General features: G+C 48.2%; 1 protein-coding gene across 3 annotated transcripts in view; it reads right to left on the reverse strand.

The window, feature by feature from the left end:
• Nucleotides 1-10,641, reverse strand: part of Mov10 (Mov10 RISC complex RNA helicase) — a 22,581-nt gene extending 11,940 nt beyond the window's left edge. Inside the window, exons 1-2 of one of the 3 annotated variants that reach the window (XM_026777362.1) lie at nt 10,475-10,641; nt 10,057-10,239 (exon numbers count right to left, since the gene is read on the reverse strand). In XM_026777362.1, the coding sequence (XP_026633163.1) occupies nt 10,057-10,193 (137 nt within the window). In that variant the 5' untranslated portion in view covers nt 10,194-10,239; nt 10,475-10,641. Of the gene's footprint in view, nt 1-7,801; nt 7,881-10,056; nt 10,240-10,375; nt 10,387-10,474 lie in introns of those variants that run through there. The other 2 variants (XM_013354688.2, XM_026777363.1) reach the window with 2 other exon arrangements.
• Nucleotides 10,642-13,073: the final 2,432 nt, after the last annotated feature.

A 13,073-nucleotide genomic window follows, 5' to 3' on the forward strand; every position in this document is an offset into this window, starting at 1 on the left:
TGTACTGATGGGTATGGGTGATGGGGCTGTGTACTGATGGGTATGGGTGACGGGGTTGTGCATTCTAGCTGCTTCAGCTGGGCTACCTTACCCCACGAGCACCTTGCTTTCATCCTCTTTTGAACTACTGGGGTCTATGGAGCTCAGAGGTTAAGAATGCTACCTAGCATTTGTGAGGCCTGAGGTTCAACGCCTAGCACCAAAAAACAAAAACGACCCCTCCCCCCCAATATCCCAAAAACAAAAAAATAAGGTGGGGATTGAAGTCCTGCCTTAAAAGGTCACCATGGGGCTGACTTGAGATACTGGCATTGTAGGAAACCATTAGCCCAGTGCTTGGCACGAAGCAGACCTCAGTAAGGGAGCGTGATGGTTAGTGTCACATACAGCTGGTCTGTAGTACAGTCAAAGGTTCAAAGAAAGGGATGACGGGAGGTGGCAGAGACGGGCAGATCCAGATAGTTTTACATGGCAGGCCAGGAGTCCGGACTTGACCCTGACTTTCAGCAGTTCTTCATTTCCCTTTTCTGGTACCCAGGAGCCTGAGGATGCTCCCAAACACATGATATATTTGATGAACATAGTCAAGATCTGGAGGAGTGTTATCCTCCCTCAGGGCTTGTTGGGACCGTTGGTGTTATTACAGCATATCCTAGCAACTTTTTGTTTGGTGATTTTTAGGAACCCATGGCTAGGGATAAATCAGAGTGGTTGCTTAAAAGAGCACACAGTAAGGTCCTTTGTGGCTCTGACCATCTCCCCGTGTTCCACACCTGCAACTCTGCCTCTCTCCTTCATCCCAAGAAAGGAGAGCAGTATGATTCAGACAACATTGAAGAGGCTATGATCTCTTTTAAAGGAGTGGTTAAGTCATTTGAAAGCATAGTGAGAAACGCCTGGTCGACATTAGCTGCTAGAGTTAGTATTTGTATTAGTAGGAAGAGGTCTAATCACAGCAGGGGTAGGAGTAGTAACCAGACTTACTTTCAGCCCTTGTCAGAGGCTACCCTGTAGTTACAGAACCACTGCAGTTGGTGGGTTTTAAGCAGGGGAGTGGCAAGATCATATTTGCATTTCAGATCACTCTGGCATCAGGATTGGAGGATGGATATGCTGGAGGCAAGACTGTAGGCAGGGAGACCAGTTAGAAGAAGGCCACTGCAGTTGTTTGGTTAAAAGACACCGAAGGCCTGAATGAGGCAGTGGGAGAAACAGAGCAGGGGTCAGATCTGATCACATTTAGAATGCAAATGAGCAGAATCCGGTGACTGACAGGAAGGAGAATAGAGAGTGGCAAGGGAAGCATCCGGAATACCCAAAGGACTTTGGTTCTGGGACTGTCCCAGAGGAAGAAGACAAGTAGCTAGAAGAACCATCACGTTTGCATTGGCCATGCTGGGTTTGAGATGTCTGAGGTCCAGAGGCAGCCCTGGCTATGTGAGGCAGGAGCTGGGAGCTCGAACCAGGGTCAAGGCCAGAATCTAATAATATTAGGGAGTCCCCTGTGGTAGTTAACAAAAGACTCATGCTTGGGACCTCCCTAGGGAGGTGTAGTCTGAGAATAGTCAAGGCCAACACAAGGCCAGGGAGGAAGAGAAAACAGATGAAACAGAGAGAGAGAGAGAGAGAGAGAGAGAGATGGTAGGACCAGGCAAGCTGACTCACACCCAGCACTTGGGAGGCAGAGGCTGAAGACCACTCCAAATCCAATGTTAACCTAGTCTACATAATAGGGTGCAGACTCTCCAGGGCTACACAGTAAGACTCTGTCTCTAAAACAAACCAAGCTGAGCATGGTGGCGCACACCTTTAATCCCAGCACTCGGGAGGCAGAGGGAGGTGGATCTCTGTGAGTTTGAAGCCAGCCTGGGCTACCTAGTGAGTTCCATGCCAGCTAAAGCCACACGTTAAGACTCTGTCCCAAAAACAAACAACAAACAGAACCCCAAAGAAATAGAAGATTGGTGATATAACGGGTAAAGGAGTTGCCACCCATTCTGACAATCTGAGCTCACCCCTGAGAGCTACATATATATGGTGGAAGGGAAAAGCTGACTCCCATAATTGTCCTCTGACCTCTACACAAGCACACACTAAATAAATATAATTTTATTTTATTTTTTTTATTTTTATTTATTTTTTGGTTTTTCGAGACAGGGTTTCTCTGTGGCTTTGGAGCCTGTCCTGGAACTAGCTCTGTAGACCAGGCTGGTCTCGAACTCACAGAGATCCGCCTGCCTCTGCCTCCCGAGTGCTGGGATTAAAGGCGTGCGCCACCACCGCCCGGCTAATAAATATAATTTTAAAAGGAACAAAATTGGGATGTGGATATGGAGGAATCTACAGTGGAAATAATGATAGAAAATGACAGATGGGCAGTGGTGGTGCATGCTTTTAATCCCAGCAATCAAAACGTAGAGGCAGGGAAATCTCTGAGTTGGAGGCCAGCCTGGTCTACAGAGGGAGTTTCAGGACAGCCAGGACTACACAGGGAAACCATGTCTCAAAAAACAAACAAAAAACCAACAAGGAAAAAAAGAAAAAGACAGAACAGAAGCTAATAGTCCCATGTAGGTAAACTTACCTAGGTTTAAGTACGCATGCATAAGGAGAAATGAGAAAGAAATTCAAGAGAGAGCTAAGCATGGAAGCCAGACAGCACTGCACGTGCGGTGTAAAAAGGCCTTTATTCCAAACCCGTGCTGAAGGGGGTGCACACCAACCTGTTACTTGATGAGCACCCTTCTTGACTATACACACACAAACACAGTTCTGGGACAATGTTTTACGGTGCCATCTTTCTCCTCTGAAGAGTTGTGGAAAGTACGACACCTTTAATTTAAACGGGGAAGTCAATTCTCCAAGGACAGAGGCAGGCTCCCCACATCTTTGGGTGGTATAATAATCGTAGGCATGGACAAACCTGTCCTTTAAACCATTCCAGTGAGACACACTCTCGGAAGTAGGATTTCTGGGCGGGCCAAAGAGAAAGAATGAACTTTCACAACTTTAGTAGGAAGGTAATTTTCTTTTAGCGCTAGAAGCTGGTCTCCAGCTCTCAGCCTTTGAAATGCTGGATTTATAGGCTTCTGCCACCACACCCAGTACAACTGGTCATTTCTGCAAAATTGCCTCCTAGACCAGCATTACACATTTATGTTCTCATTAGTAAGAGCTTCAGAATGTCCGCTTTCCAGTCCCCAACAGCAGAAAGTTTCAACTGTTTAATCTTTCTTTTTTTTTAAGTTTTTCAAGATAGGGTTTCTCTGTGTAACAGTCCTAGCTGGAAAGATCCGCAGACTAGGCTGGCCTTAAACTCACAGAGATCCGCCTTCCTCGGCCTCCTGAGTGCTGGATGAAAGGTCTGTGCCACGTGCCCCCCGCCACCCAGCTAACTGTTGACATTTTTTACATTCTTTTTTAAAATTGAGACAAGGTCTCTTGTAGCTCAGGCTGGCCTAAACTCCCAATCCTCCTGCCTTCACCAGGCACAAGACACTTCTTGCCTAGCTAGCTTTTGCCACTGTCTGTTAAATGTTTTTTAAAGTACCTTATTTAAATCCTTACCTTCTTGGTCAGTCACACAGCTGACAGGGTCTCACTATGTAGCTCTGACATGTAGCTCTGACTCGCCTCCAGCTTGCAGAGACTCTCCTGACGCTACCTCCCAAGAGACGAGATTACATCTTCCACGAACCTTGCATAACACGTCTTTTGTGTTGCCTCTGAAAGTGGCCTCGGCCTATCTGTCGTCATTTTATCTAGGCTCTGTTAACTGCTTCTGACCTAGCCATCTCTCCTCCCAAGCCTGGTCTATCACATTCGTAGGCAGGGGCACCGAACACAGACCCAGGCACATGCCCACTAACAACTCCACAGCGCACAAACCCACTTCCCCCTTTGGTACGCCACACTGATCATAGTTACAATGCCATCAGCAGCAACAGCAGCAGCTCTACCCGCAGAACACTTTGCTGAGTGCTTACTGGGTGGTGTGCTAAGTACCCAAATGCATGACCTCGTCTGTTCTCACAACTCTTTCCAACACAGAAACCATTACTGCAGGGCAAAGGTGCCAGCCAAAGAAACCCACCCTGGCCTTTAAACCAGAGCTAGTGAAAGAAACACTTTTAGCCCTGAACCGAGAACCTAAGAAACATGCCCTGACCCTGAAACCAGACTTCTTCTTCCTCAATAAATCTCTCTCCCTCTCTTAATAGGGTTTCTCTGTGTAGCCCTTGCTGTTCTTGAACTTGCTCTGTAGACCAGACTGGCCTCGACCTCAGAGATCCAGCTGCCTCTGCCTCCCAAGTGCTGGGATTAAAGGCTTGTGACACCATCACCAGGCATAAATATAACTCTTTCTCAAGAGTCTTGGGTGAAGATCTTCATTTGCTGGCACAGAATAAAAGAACCTTGCTGAGATGTTCCCTTGGGGAACCGAGCAACCATCCAGGGCACCTTGGAGTCAGGAATCACCTGACTTCCCCACCTCTCACTCCAAGGCTCTGTCCCACAGAGTCGCCTGAACAAGTCAGGACATCTCTCCCTTCAGGGCTGAGCTGTGGTCCTCCGGCAGCTCCAGCCTCCAGAGCTGTCCTATTGTGGCTCTAGGTATAGCCTGGCTTCACGATAGGCCAGGACATCTTTGCAGCTCCAGGGCTGTAACACTCACACCCTTACTGCTGACTCTAGTCCCTTACCCACAGGCACTTTAGCCACTCCCGTCACTGCTCCTCAGCAGGCTTTCCTGTCTTTACAAAGTCCTTAGAGCCCGCTGCCCCACTATTGGCCTCTGTTGTTTCTCAAATGGCGGCCAATCAAAAACAAACAAACAAAACAACAAACAGCAACAACAATAAAACCAAATCAGAATCCAGTGTCAGACTTGGAAGTGATCTTAAAGGGACATGGAGTCTTACAAACTCAGGGTGCAGTTCTCATTAGTGGGTCAAAATCAGGTTTGGATTTATTTTGGGGGGATTTTTGAAACAAATCCTAGCCATGTAGCCAAGGCTAGCCTTAAACCTGTGGTGTGCTCTCTCTGCCTCTACCTCTCTACCACTGCAATTACAGCCATGAACCATCATGCCTGCCATCCCAGTACTTAGGAAGTTGAGGCAGGAGGATTGTGGCCAGTTTGAACCCAACCTAATTAAACATAGTGTCTCTGTCTCTCTCTGTCTCTCTCTGTCTCTCTCTGTCTCTCTCTCTCTCTCTCTCTCTCTCTCTCTCTCACACACACACACACACACACACAGAGTCAATAAGTCAACAATAGGGACAGAATGTATTGCTATCGCTGTTGCAGGCAGACACAGTTTTACGAAGGCTACGTAAACTACTAGGCTACTAAGAATAGTGCAGTTTTCACTGAGGAATGATGGGGAAAGACACCAAAACACCCTCAATGCAAAAAGCCTAGAATATTCCTAAAACCTTGACTACATCAGTCTATTTTATCTTATTGGTTTGCTTTTGATGTTTTTTTTTTTAAATAGATTTTTATTTTATATGAAGAAGTGTTTTGCTATATGTACATCTGCACACAGCCTGTGGTGTGTTCGGTACCTGCAGAGGCCAGAAAGTGTCATAATGTCCTGGAACTGGAGTGACAGATAGCTGTGAGCTGCCACGTGGGTTCTGGGAATTGAAACCTGGCCTTCTGTGAAAGCATGAAGTGTTCTTAAACCCTGAGCCACTGCTCCAGCACCTATTTTTGATTAACATTTTATTTATTTTTTGAGAACTTCAAACATATCGTATGTTTTGATCATATTCACCTTCCATCCCACCTCCAACGCCCTGAACGTTTTATCCTCACAGAACTCCTCAGCTAGGGGGTGGAGCCTCGTGAACTCCTTCCCCGCCCATGCTGAAATTCTCTGGTGACCAGAGCCACTGTGAGTTCAAGGTCTCGTCATGTCCGGCGACAGCTCTTCACACAGCAGCCCCCCTTTCTGCTCTCACACTTTCCTCATCCGTCTTCTAAGATGCCCTCTGAACGTTGGCTAGGAGGTGCTTTTGAATTTTGGGGTTTTGTTGTTGTTTTTTGAGACAGGGTTTCTCTGTATAACCACCCTAGCAGTCCTGGAGCTAGCTCTGTAGACCAGGCTGACCTAGCTCTCACAGAGATCCGCCTGCCTCTGCCTCCCGAGTGCTGGGATTAAAGGTATGCACCACCACCACCCAGCGCTTTTGATTTTTCTGAGACACTGTATTATATAGCCCAGGATGACTTCAAACTTGCTATATGCCAAGGGCACTCTTAAGCTCCTGACCGTTCTGCCCCCTACCCGTCAAATGTTGGTATTACAGGCATGAGCCACTAGGCTAGGCTCTTGGTCTTTTATTTTGAAGGCTTTTTATCTATATTATCTATAATCCCAGGAGCACTGAGGCAGTTGAGTCAGGAGGAATGTCCAAGGCTGAGACAAAACAATAGTCCCAAAGTTGAGGTCAAACACAGTGAGATTTTGGACAGCCTAGCAGGATCCTGCTTCACTGGCCTCTCCTACCAAAAAAAGGTTGATAACAAAACAGCTGGAGTAAGTAGCTCAATTGGAGAGCACTTACCTGCCCTATGCAAGGTCCTGGGTTCCATCCCCAAGTACCAAGAAAAAAAAAAGTAAGACTAACAAAGCAAAACTAACTCCTTCCATTACCTCCTGTGGGCTCCAGCTCCTGCCTCTTGTTCACTTAATATAAAGTCACCTCCCTGGGAAGCAGCTATTCCTCCTAGTGGGAGGTCCCCAGAACTCCTGGGAAGGCTGACTTGCTATGTTCACGCAAGCCCATTCTCTTGGTCAACTGGAATCCAATTGGACTCTGCAAGCATTTTCTGGGCGTCTACTACATACAAACACTATGTTGAGGACTGACAGCTGAGACACACAGAAGTAAAGGCAGGGGACTTGTAAGCGTGCTGGGGAAGGCAGCGTGGAGCTCTAATGAGAAGCAGTGCAATCCGGTTGTGAACAGACTATGGGCAGTGTGGAAAGAGTAAGCTGTGAGACTCTAGAGGAAGAAGCCATTAATCTCGGTCTGCTTTTAAAGAACACATAGCAGGGCTGACGAGATGGTTGAAGTGGGAGCGGTGCTTTGCCATCAAATCCGATGACCCAAGTTCAATCCACACACACGTACTCACTGCATAGGAGGGGCTGGGGATGGAATTCAATTGGTAGTGGAGTGTTTGCCTAGCTCACGCAAAGCCCTCCGAGGTAGACTCCCCAATACTGGAGAAGGGAAAGCAGCTCAGAGCCATCAAGGTCAGCTTGGGGTACAGAAGACCCTATTAAAAAGGGGTGGGGGAGCCGGGCGGTGGTGGCGCATGCCTTTAATCCCAGCACTCGGGAGGCAGAGGCAGGTGGACCTCTGTGAGTTCGAGACCAGCCTGGGCTACAGAGCTAGTTCCAGGACAGGCTCCAAAGCTACAGAGAAACCCTGTCTCGAAAAACTTAAAAAAAAAAAAAAAAAAAGGGTGGGGGATACACAGAAAGCTTAGCCTCTGTCCACGTAGAACTCTCCACCAGCTGGGAGAAAGGGGCACTGGATAAAACCCACTGCGACTTCTGCTTTCTCGAGTGACTTGGGGAACATACTATGCACCACGAGCGTCTCTAAAATATCCAAGTCAAACATTCCTGTTTTGTTGAGTAGGTCTCATGACAGGATATAAACCCACATTCTGGGGCTTTCTTCCTCCTTTGCCACACTAAAACTTTATCTTTCCTTCAAGGCCAAGGTCAGTCTCCCAGTTTTATTTGGGTGAAACACAAGTGTATACAGTAAAAATTACCTTAGGGCTACAGATGCCGTTCAGTGGTGGAGGGTTTGCTTGCCTAGCAAATGCAAGGCCCTGGCTTCAATCTCCAGCACTGCAAAATAAATTGGAAAAAAAAAATAGGAGCAAACCCCAGCTATGGTGGGGGCATGCCTATAGTTCTAGCACACAAGAGGTGGAGAAAGGAGAAATCAGAAAGTCAAGGTCAGCCTTGGCTACATACATAGTAATTTAGAGTCTAGCCTGGGGTACATGAAATTCTGTCTCAAAAGCCAAACAGGGGATTGGAGAGATGGCTCAGTGACTAGAGTTAGAGTCTCAAGCACCCGTGGTGAATAGCTCATAACTGCCTATATATAAGCCCAGCTCCAGGGAATCTGATGCCCTCTTTAGGCCTTGTGGGCACTGGAATACATATAGTGTGTACATGCACACATAAAGTAAAAAAAAAAAAAAAATCTTAAAACAAAACACCAAACCCCAACAACAAAAGATTTAAAATCCAACACATTATAGCAGCCAGAAATGGCACTTTAAGTCAAATCTGCTATTTCAGGATTTGGGAACCTGAGGCGGGAGTTCAAAAGTTTGAGGCTAGTCTAGGCAGTAATAAACTTGACTGAAATAAACAGATCAATCCCTCTATCTATTGCACATAGTTTTTTGGGTTTTTTTTTTTTTTTTTGGTATGCAACCCATCATAGTTGCCTTCTGCCAGGAACTGAAAAGTTTATCAGTTTTGGAGTTGACAAAGACTGCTAGGTTAAACTTAAAGTCTGGGCCTTCTTGACTGGGCCTTGAATTTGGCTCCCTCCACCCTTAGCTTTAGGTCTGTCCATCTCAGTTGTACTAAGAAGCCTAAGTTAGTTTAGTGAGAAACTCCCCTGCTCTGGAGACCCGATCAACTCTCTCATCCTCGACTGCCTATAGCAAGAATTGCTCTTGGTGTGCAATGTTTTCATTCAGTAAACAAGGCACTGAAGTCTCCAACTGCTACTGCTACGGATCCCTAGCAATCCGCTGTGTTTGGAGTTATGCTCTCTCTCCCCTCCTGCCAGAGTACCTGACTTGTGTTCAGAGCCCCCGGGCTTAACAGGCATGGGTGAACACACATGGGCGGGGGTTGACTATCCCCTGGCAAGGGCTCTTTCTTTCCAACGTTGTCCTTACTGTCTTTATCACCACCACTTTACCCTGTCGTACAGTACAGGGTACACTACAGACTACACGCTGGCTGTATGCCTATCATAGCCTTCGATGTTCACTGCAGTGTTCATCTGTGTGTTCCCACAGTGCCCAGCAGAATGTGGAGCATAAAACAGGTCAGCATCATTTCTTCGCCTCTTTTTCAGAAGCTGCTCAGCCCTCTTAATACTCCTTTCAAGATATATGTTCATTAGTAACTAATATTCTGGTAGACATAGACAATCCCTACGTTCTCCCTAGCCTCAAGCCACGCTGCCATTACTAAATCCGTCTAAGACTTGCCCCCAAACACAGCAGCCATCTCACCCATACAGGCATTTTAGGTAGTTGCAACTCAAAGTCTCTCAAAAATCTGTTAAGTCCCAATCCCATTTTCCTATTTATTAGTGCAACTCTTTATACCCATCCCAGTTAAATTGCTTCTTCGTCTTCCATCCAAGGCAGCAGCCTGTTGATAGAGGTGTTTCGAAGCACGCGTCTATGGTTTGACAGAAGTCTCTTTGATTTTTCACTTGGGTGGTAACAGGAAAAAGGAAACCAAATATCTCAGCCACGGGGAAAAGGGGCCTCCAGGAGGCTGTCCCTGGCCCTGGGTCTCCATGGAGAAGCCACAGGTGCTAATGGAGGTTTGACTGCCTACGCAGTTTGTGCTCTTTTTCTCCCTGAAGCTCCCGGAGAGTCTCCCGCCTACCCTGGGCCTCTTCAGCTCTCCTGTAGCGTGGACCGTGGGGGCAGTGGCCCCTCAACGAGGGGGCGGGGATCCATCCCCGCTTAGCCCGCGCCTGCGGCGCCTTCCCTGTGGGGCTCCCCTCCCCCACCACTGAGCCCCGGTTGCTGCGAGCCACGCGTGGGCACCGACCCCTCCCCGCCCGGCAGGGCTGTGCAGAGCGGGAGGGCTCGGGGTGGCGCTGGCTGGGCGTGGGCAGGCGCGGAAGGAGGTCTGCCAGCACCGGACCGGCCCGATCGGCCCGGGGCTGCATCCCTGTGCACCCGCGGCGGGAAGGTGGCCCCACCGCCCCTGCGCTGGCCCGGAGCCTTGGGGCCCGTGGTGGGCCGGTCCGTACCTGGGCTTGAAGTCGCGGTTGTAAACCGCCCGCAGCCGCTCGCGATCTGTCTCCAGGTCCAGTCCCTGTTCGGCCAGGAAACTCTCGAACCTCTGGCCAACCTCCCGGAGCTTTCGGCAGCTGAACTTGCTGGGCATCGCGGCGGCGGCTGCGGCCCAGGCAGGAGGGTCCGTGGAAATGAAACTGAAAGTCGCCGCCGCGATTTAGAGTTGGCTGCTCTGGGGTGAAGGTGCAAAGGGGAAAAGCCCCCTACCTCTGACGTCTGCTCCTGCCAGCCACAGTCTCCCCGCCAGCCACCCCTCCTCCGTCCTTCTCCTACCTGAGCCTTCCTTTTGGGCTCTGCGTCCTATCCCCTCCCCCTCTTCGCATTAACTCTTTCCTAAGGAGTCTGACCCCTCCCTCAGGGCCCTCCCCTTACCCCAAGCTCCCTCCCCTGGCTGGTAGCCAGGATCCGAACGCGGCTATCGCCTGGGGCCCCCTAAACAGCCGGGAGGACCTGGAGTCTCAACTAGGGCTACTCCCACGCCCACTCTCCAGAGCCTCGGGACTTAGTGAAGAGCACCAGAGCAAAGGGCAGGGCCCCGGACACGGGTCGGCTGCAGCTGGACTGGGGCCGCTCGTCCAGCACCTCCCCCAGACTGCCAGGGACATAAGCCAGTGAGGAAGCGAGCGGCACGCCCCCTCCCCCATTTCCCTGCTCTGGCTTTCCGACAGAGAGGAAGGCTGGAGTCAAAGTTGAGGGGTGAAGGGCGAGCAAGTGTCTCTCCAGATAAAGGTGTGTGCGTGTGGGAGAGAAGGTCAAGAGCTGCTGCCAAGAACTAGTCCTTACTTTTCCGGGCCACACAGGCTTCAATATTTCAAGGCTGGAGATTCATGCCCTTGAGCCATGTATTTGGGCTCCTAATTGCACTTCGGTTAGTGTTACTCTTTGCTACTTGTTAGCGGTAAATCAGGGTTGTTCAGTCGTCAAAATATAATTAGCACCCCGAGAGCAAGGTACAGTTATGTTTGGCAAAAAATGGTTAACAGCGGCTGCATTAGAAAAAAGAAATAAGACCAATGTGTTTAGACAAACTAAAGGGGGTGGGGCTACCATAACAACAAATACAAAACAAACCTCTGCACCTATTTATCCCGGGAATGAAATAGATAGCAAGAAAGATTGAATGTACCAGAGTTCCAGACGTACCAAAGCTTCTGCTGTTCTCCAAAGTGGTTCCCCACAGCAGGCCACACAGTCTAACCTACTGTAGGGAATGCCCCAAACAGGGTCAAGCTCCTGCTGGGTTAACTCTGTACCTCCCGGACAACCACCAAGAAGGCCAGGAAAAACAGGCCTTAGCAACAGGAAGTGCCATGTGAGCAAGAATAAAGGCTACAGGGGTGGGGAAATGGAGCGAGGGAAAATTTCATGTCCTAGAAATCGATTATGTGAACTAGAGAAAAAACCAGGAGAGTAGCCAGACAATGCCACTGTCACACCGCCCCTGTCCCTTTTTACTTAGGAAGCCCCAGAGGAAGAAAGATAACAGACTCCTAAAAATTGTTGCTAGTTGAGGGGGGAGGGGGCATGGTGACCCAAGCCTGTAAGCCTACTTCTTGGGAGGCTAACACAGGGCAGCTATGAATTTTCACAACTTTGGGCTACATGGGAGGATGCTCTCAAAAACAAAATCCAAAATTGCAGTTGCTTACCAATTCAAAATCCTAATGTCTACCCTTGATGAGTACAATAAATATGCCTTTTAGGCATATAGAAATTGTTTAGGAAAAAGCTGCCTGGCTATTTTCTTACAATAGCTTAAGTAGTTAGGAACTCCAATTCATCCAAGGTTCCACCTGATAACCAGAATCCCATGACATCATTTACTCAAGAAAACCAGACCCTGACTCCAGAGAGATAGTTCAGCAGTTAAGAGCACTGGCTGCTCTTCTAGAGGTACTAAGTTCAATTCCTAGCAACCATATGGTGGCTCACAACCATCTCATAATGAGATCTGGTGCCCTCTTCTGGCCTGCAGAACACTGTATACATAATATATAATAAATAAATAAATCTTTTAAAAAAAGATAACATGATGGAGTAAGCAGATACCCCCACGATTCCTAACTAAGCCATTTCTCTACCAACAGTCTTAAAACTGTGCTCATCACATTACCAAGTCTGACCAGCCAATTTGGCTACCCGAGGATCTCAGCCCTTTCTCTGCTCAGGCCCATCTCCTGAACACAGGTAGTTGTCTATGTAAAAACGCGGGTAAGCATTTGATGGGGAGTGGCTCTGGTTTGGATGGGGCCACTCTACACGTGTCTGGAAGGCTCTGCTTTGAAAGTTGCTGTTTTCATGGGCACAGTTCTGGATGTCTAGAATGGCTCGTCCGCACCCACCGAAAATCAGCTCAGCAATTTCTGGAAGCTTTCATTGCGTCTCAGCTTCCAAGTAGGAAGGTTGATTGCACAGAGTCAGACCCACAACAGCAGCAGGATGGAAGTTAATGTTAGTGAACCGTAAGTGGAATAAAGTCACAGCTTCTCAGGGCAGCTTTGTATTTATTTTCTTAACTTTTTTTTTGTAGATCAGACTGGCCTTGAACTCAGAGATTCTGCCTTCCTCTGTTGAGACTAAAGACTTGCGCCACCATTGTTAGCTGTTTGCTTAATACTCAGTTCTTTAGGTTCTAGAAATCATTATTTGAATAGTCTCTAACCTTTGGTGTTCAAATTAGATTATACTCCCCAAGGCTACTGGAAACCTGTCTGAAACTAAAGTACTGAAATTGATTAGTCTACCACATACCAAGGGAAAGGCCACACCAGATGCAGTTGGTCTTCATAAGAGCATAGGTTTCAAGTTTAAAGGGAATCCACAGAGCAGCAGGAAAGAGGTGTCTGTGTCCATGTCCCAAGCTAAGGCAAAGCACTGTGACACTGCCTTCTTGCTTTAGCCCTCATAAACAAGTGATCTATTTAATGTCATGGCTTTTGCTCTTCTGTGCTTTTTTTTCACGATTTTACTG

Source organism: Microtus ochrogaster, unplaced genomic scaffold (genome assembly GCF_000317375.1).
Source record: "Microtus ochrogaster isolate Prairie Vole_2 unplaced genomic scaffold, MicOch1.0 UNK60, whole genome shotgun sequence".
Classification (NCBI taxonomy): Eukaryota; Metazoa; Chordata; class Mammalia; order Rodentia; family Cricetidae; genus Microtus; species Microtus ochrogaster.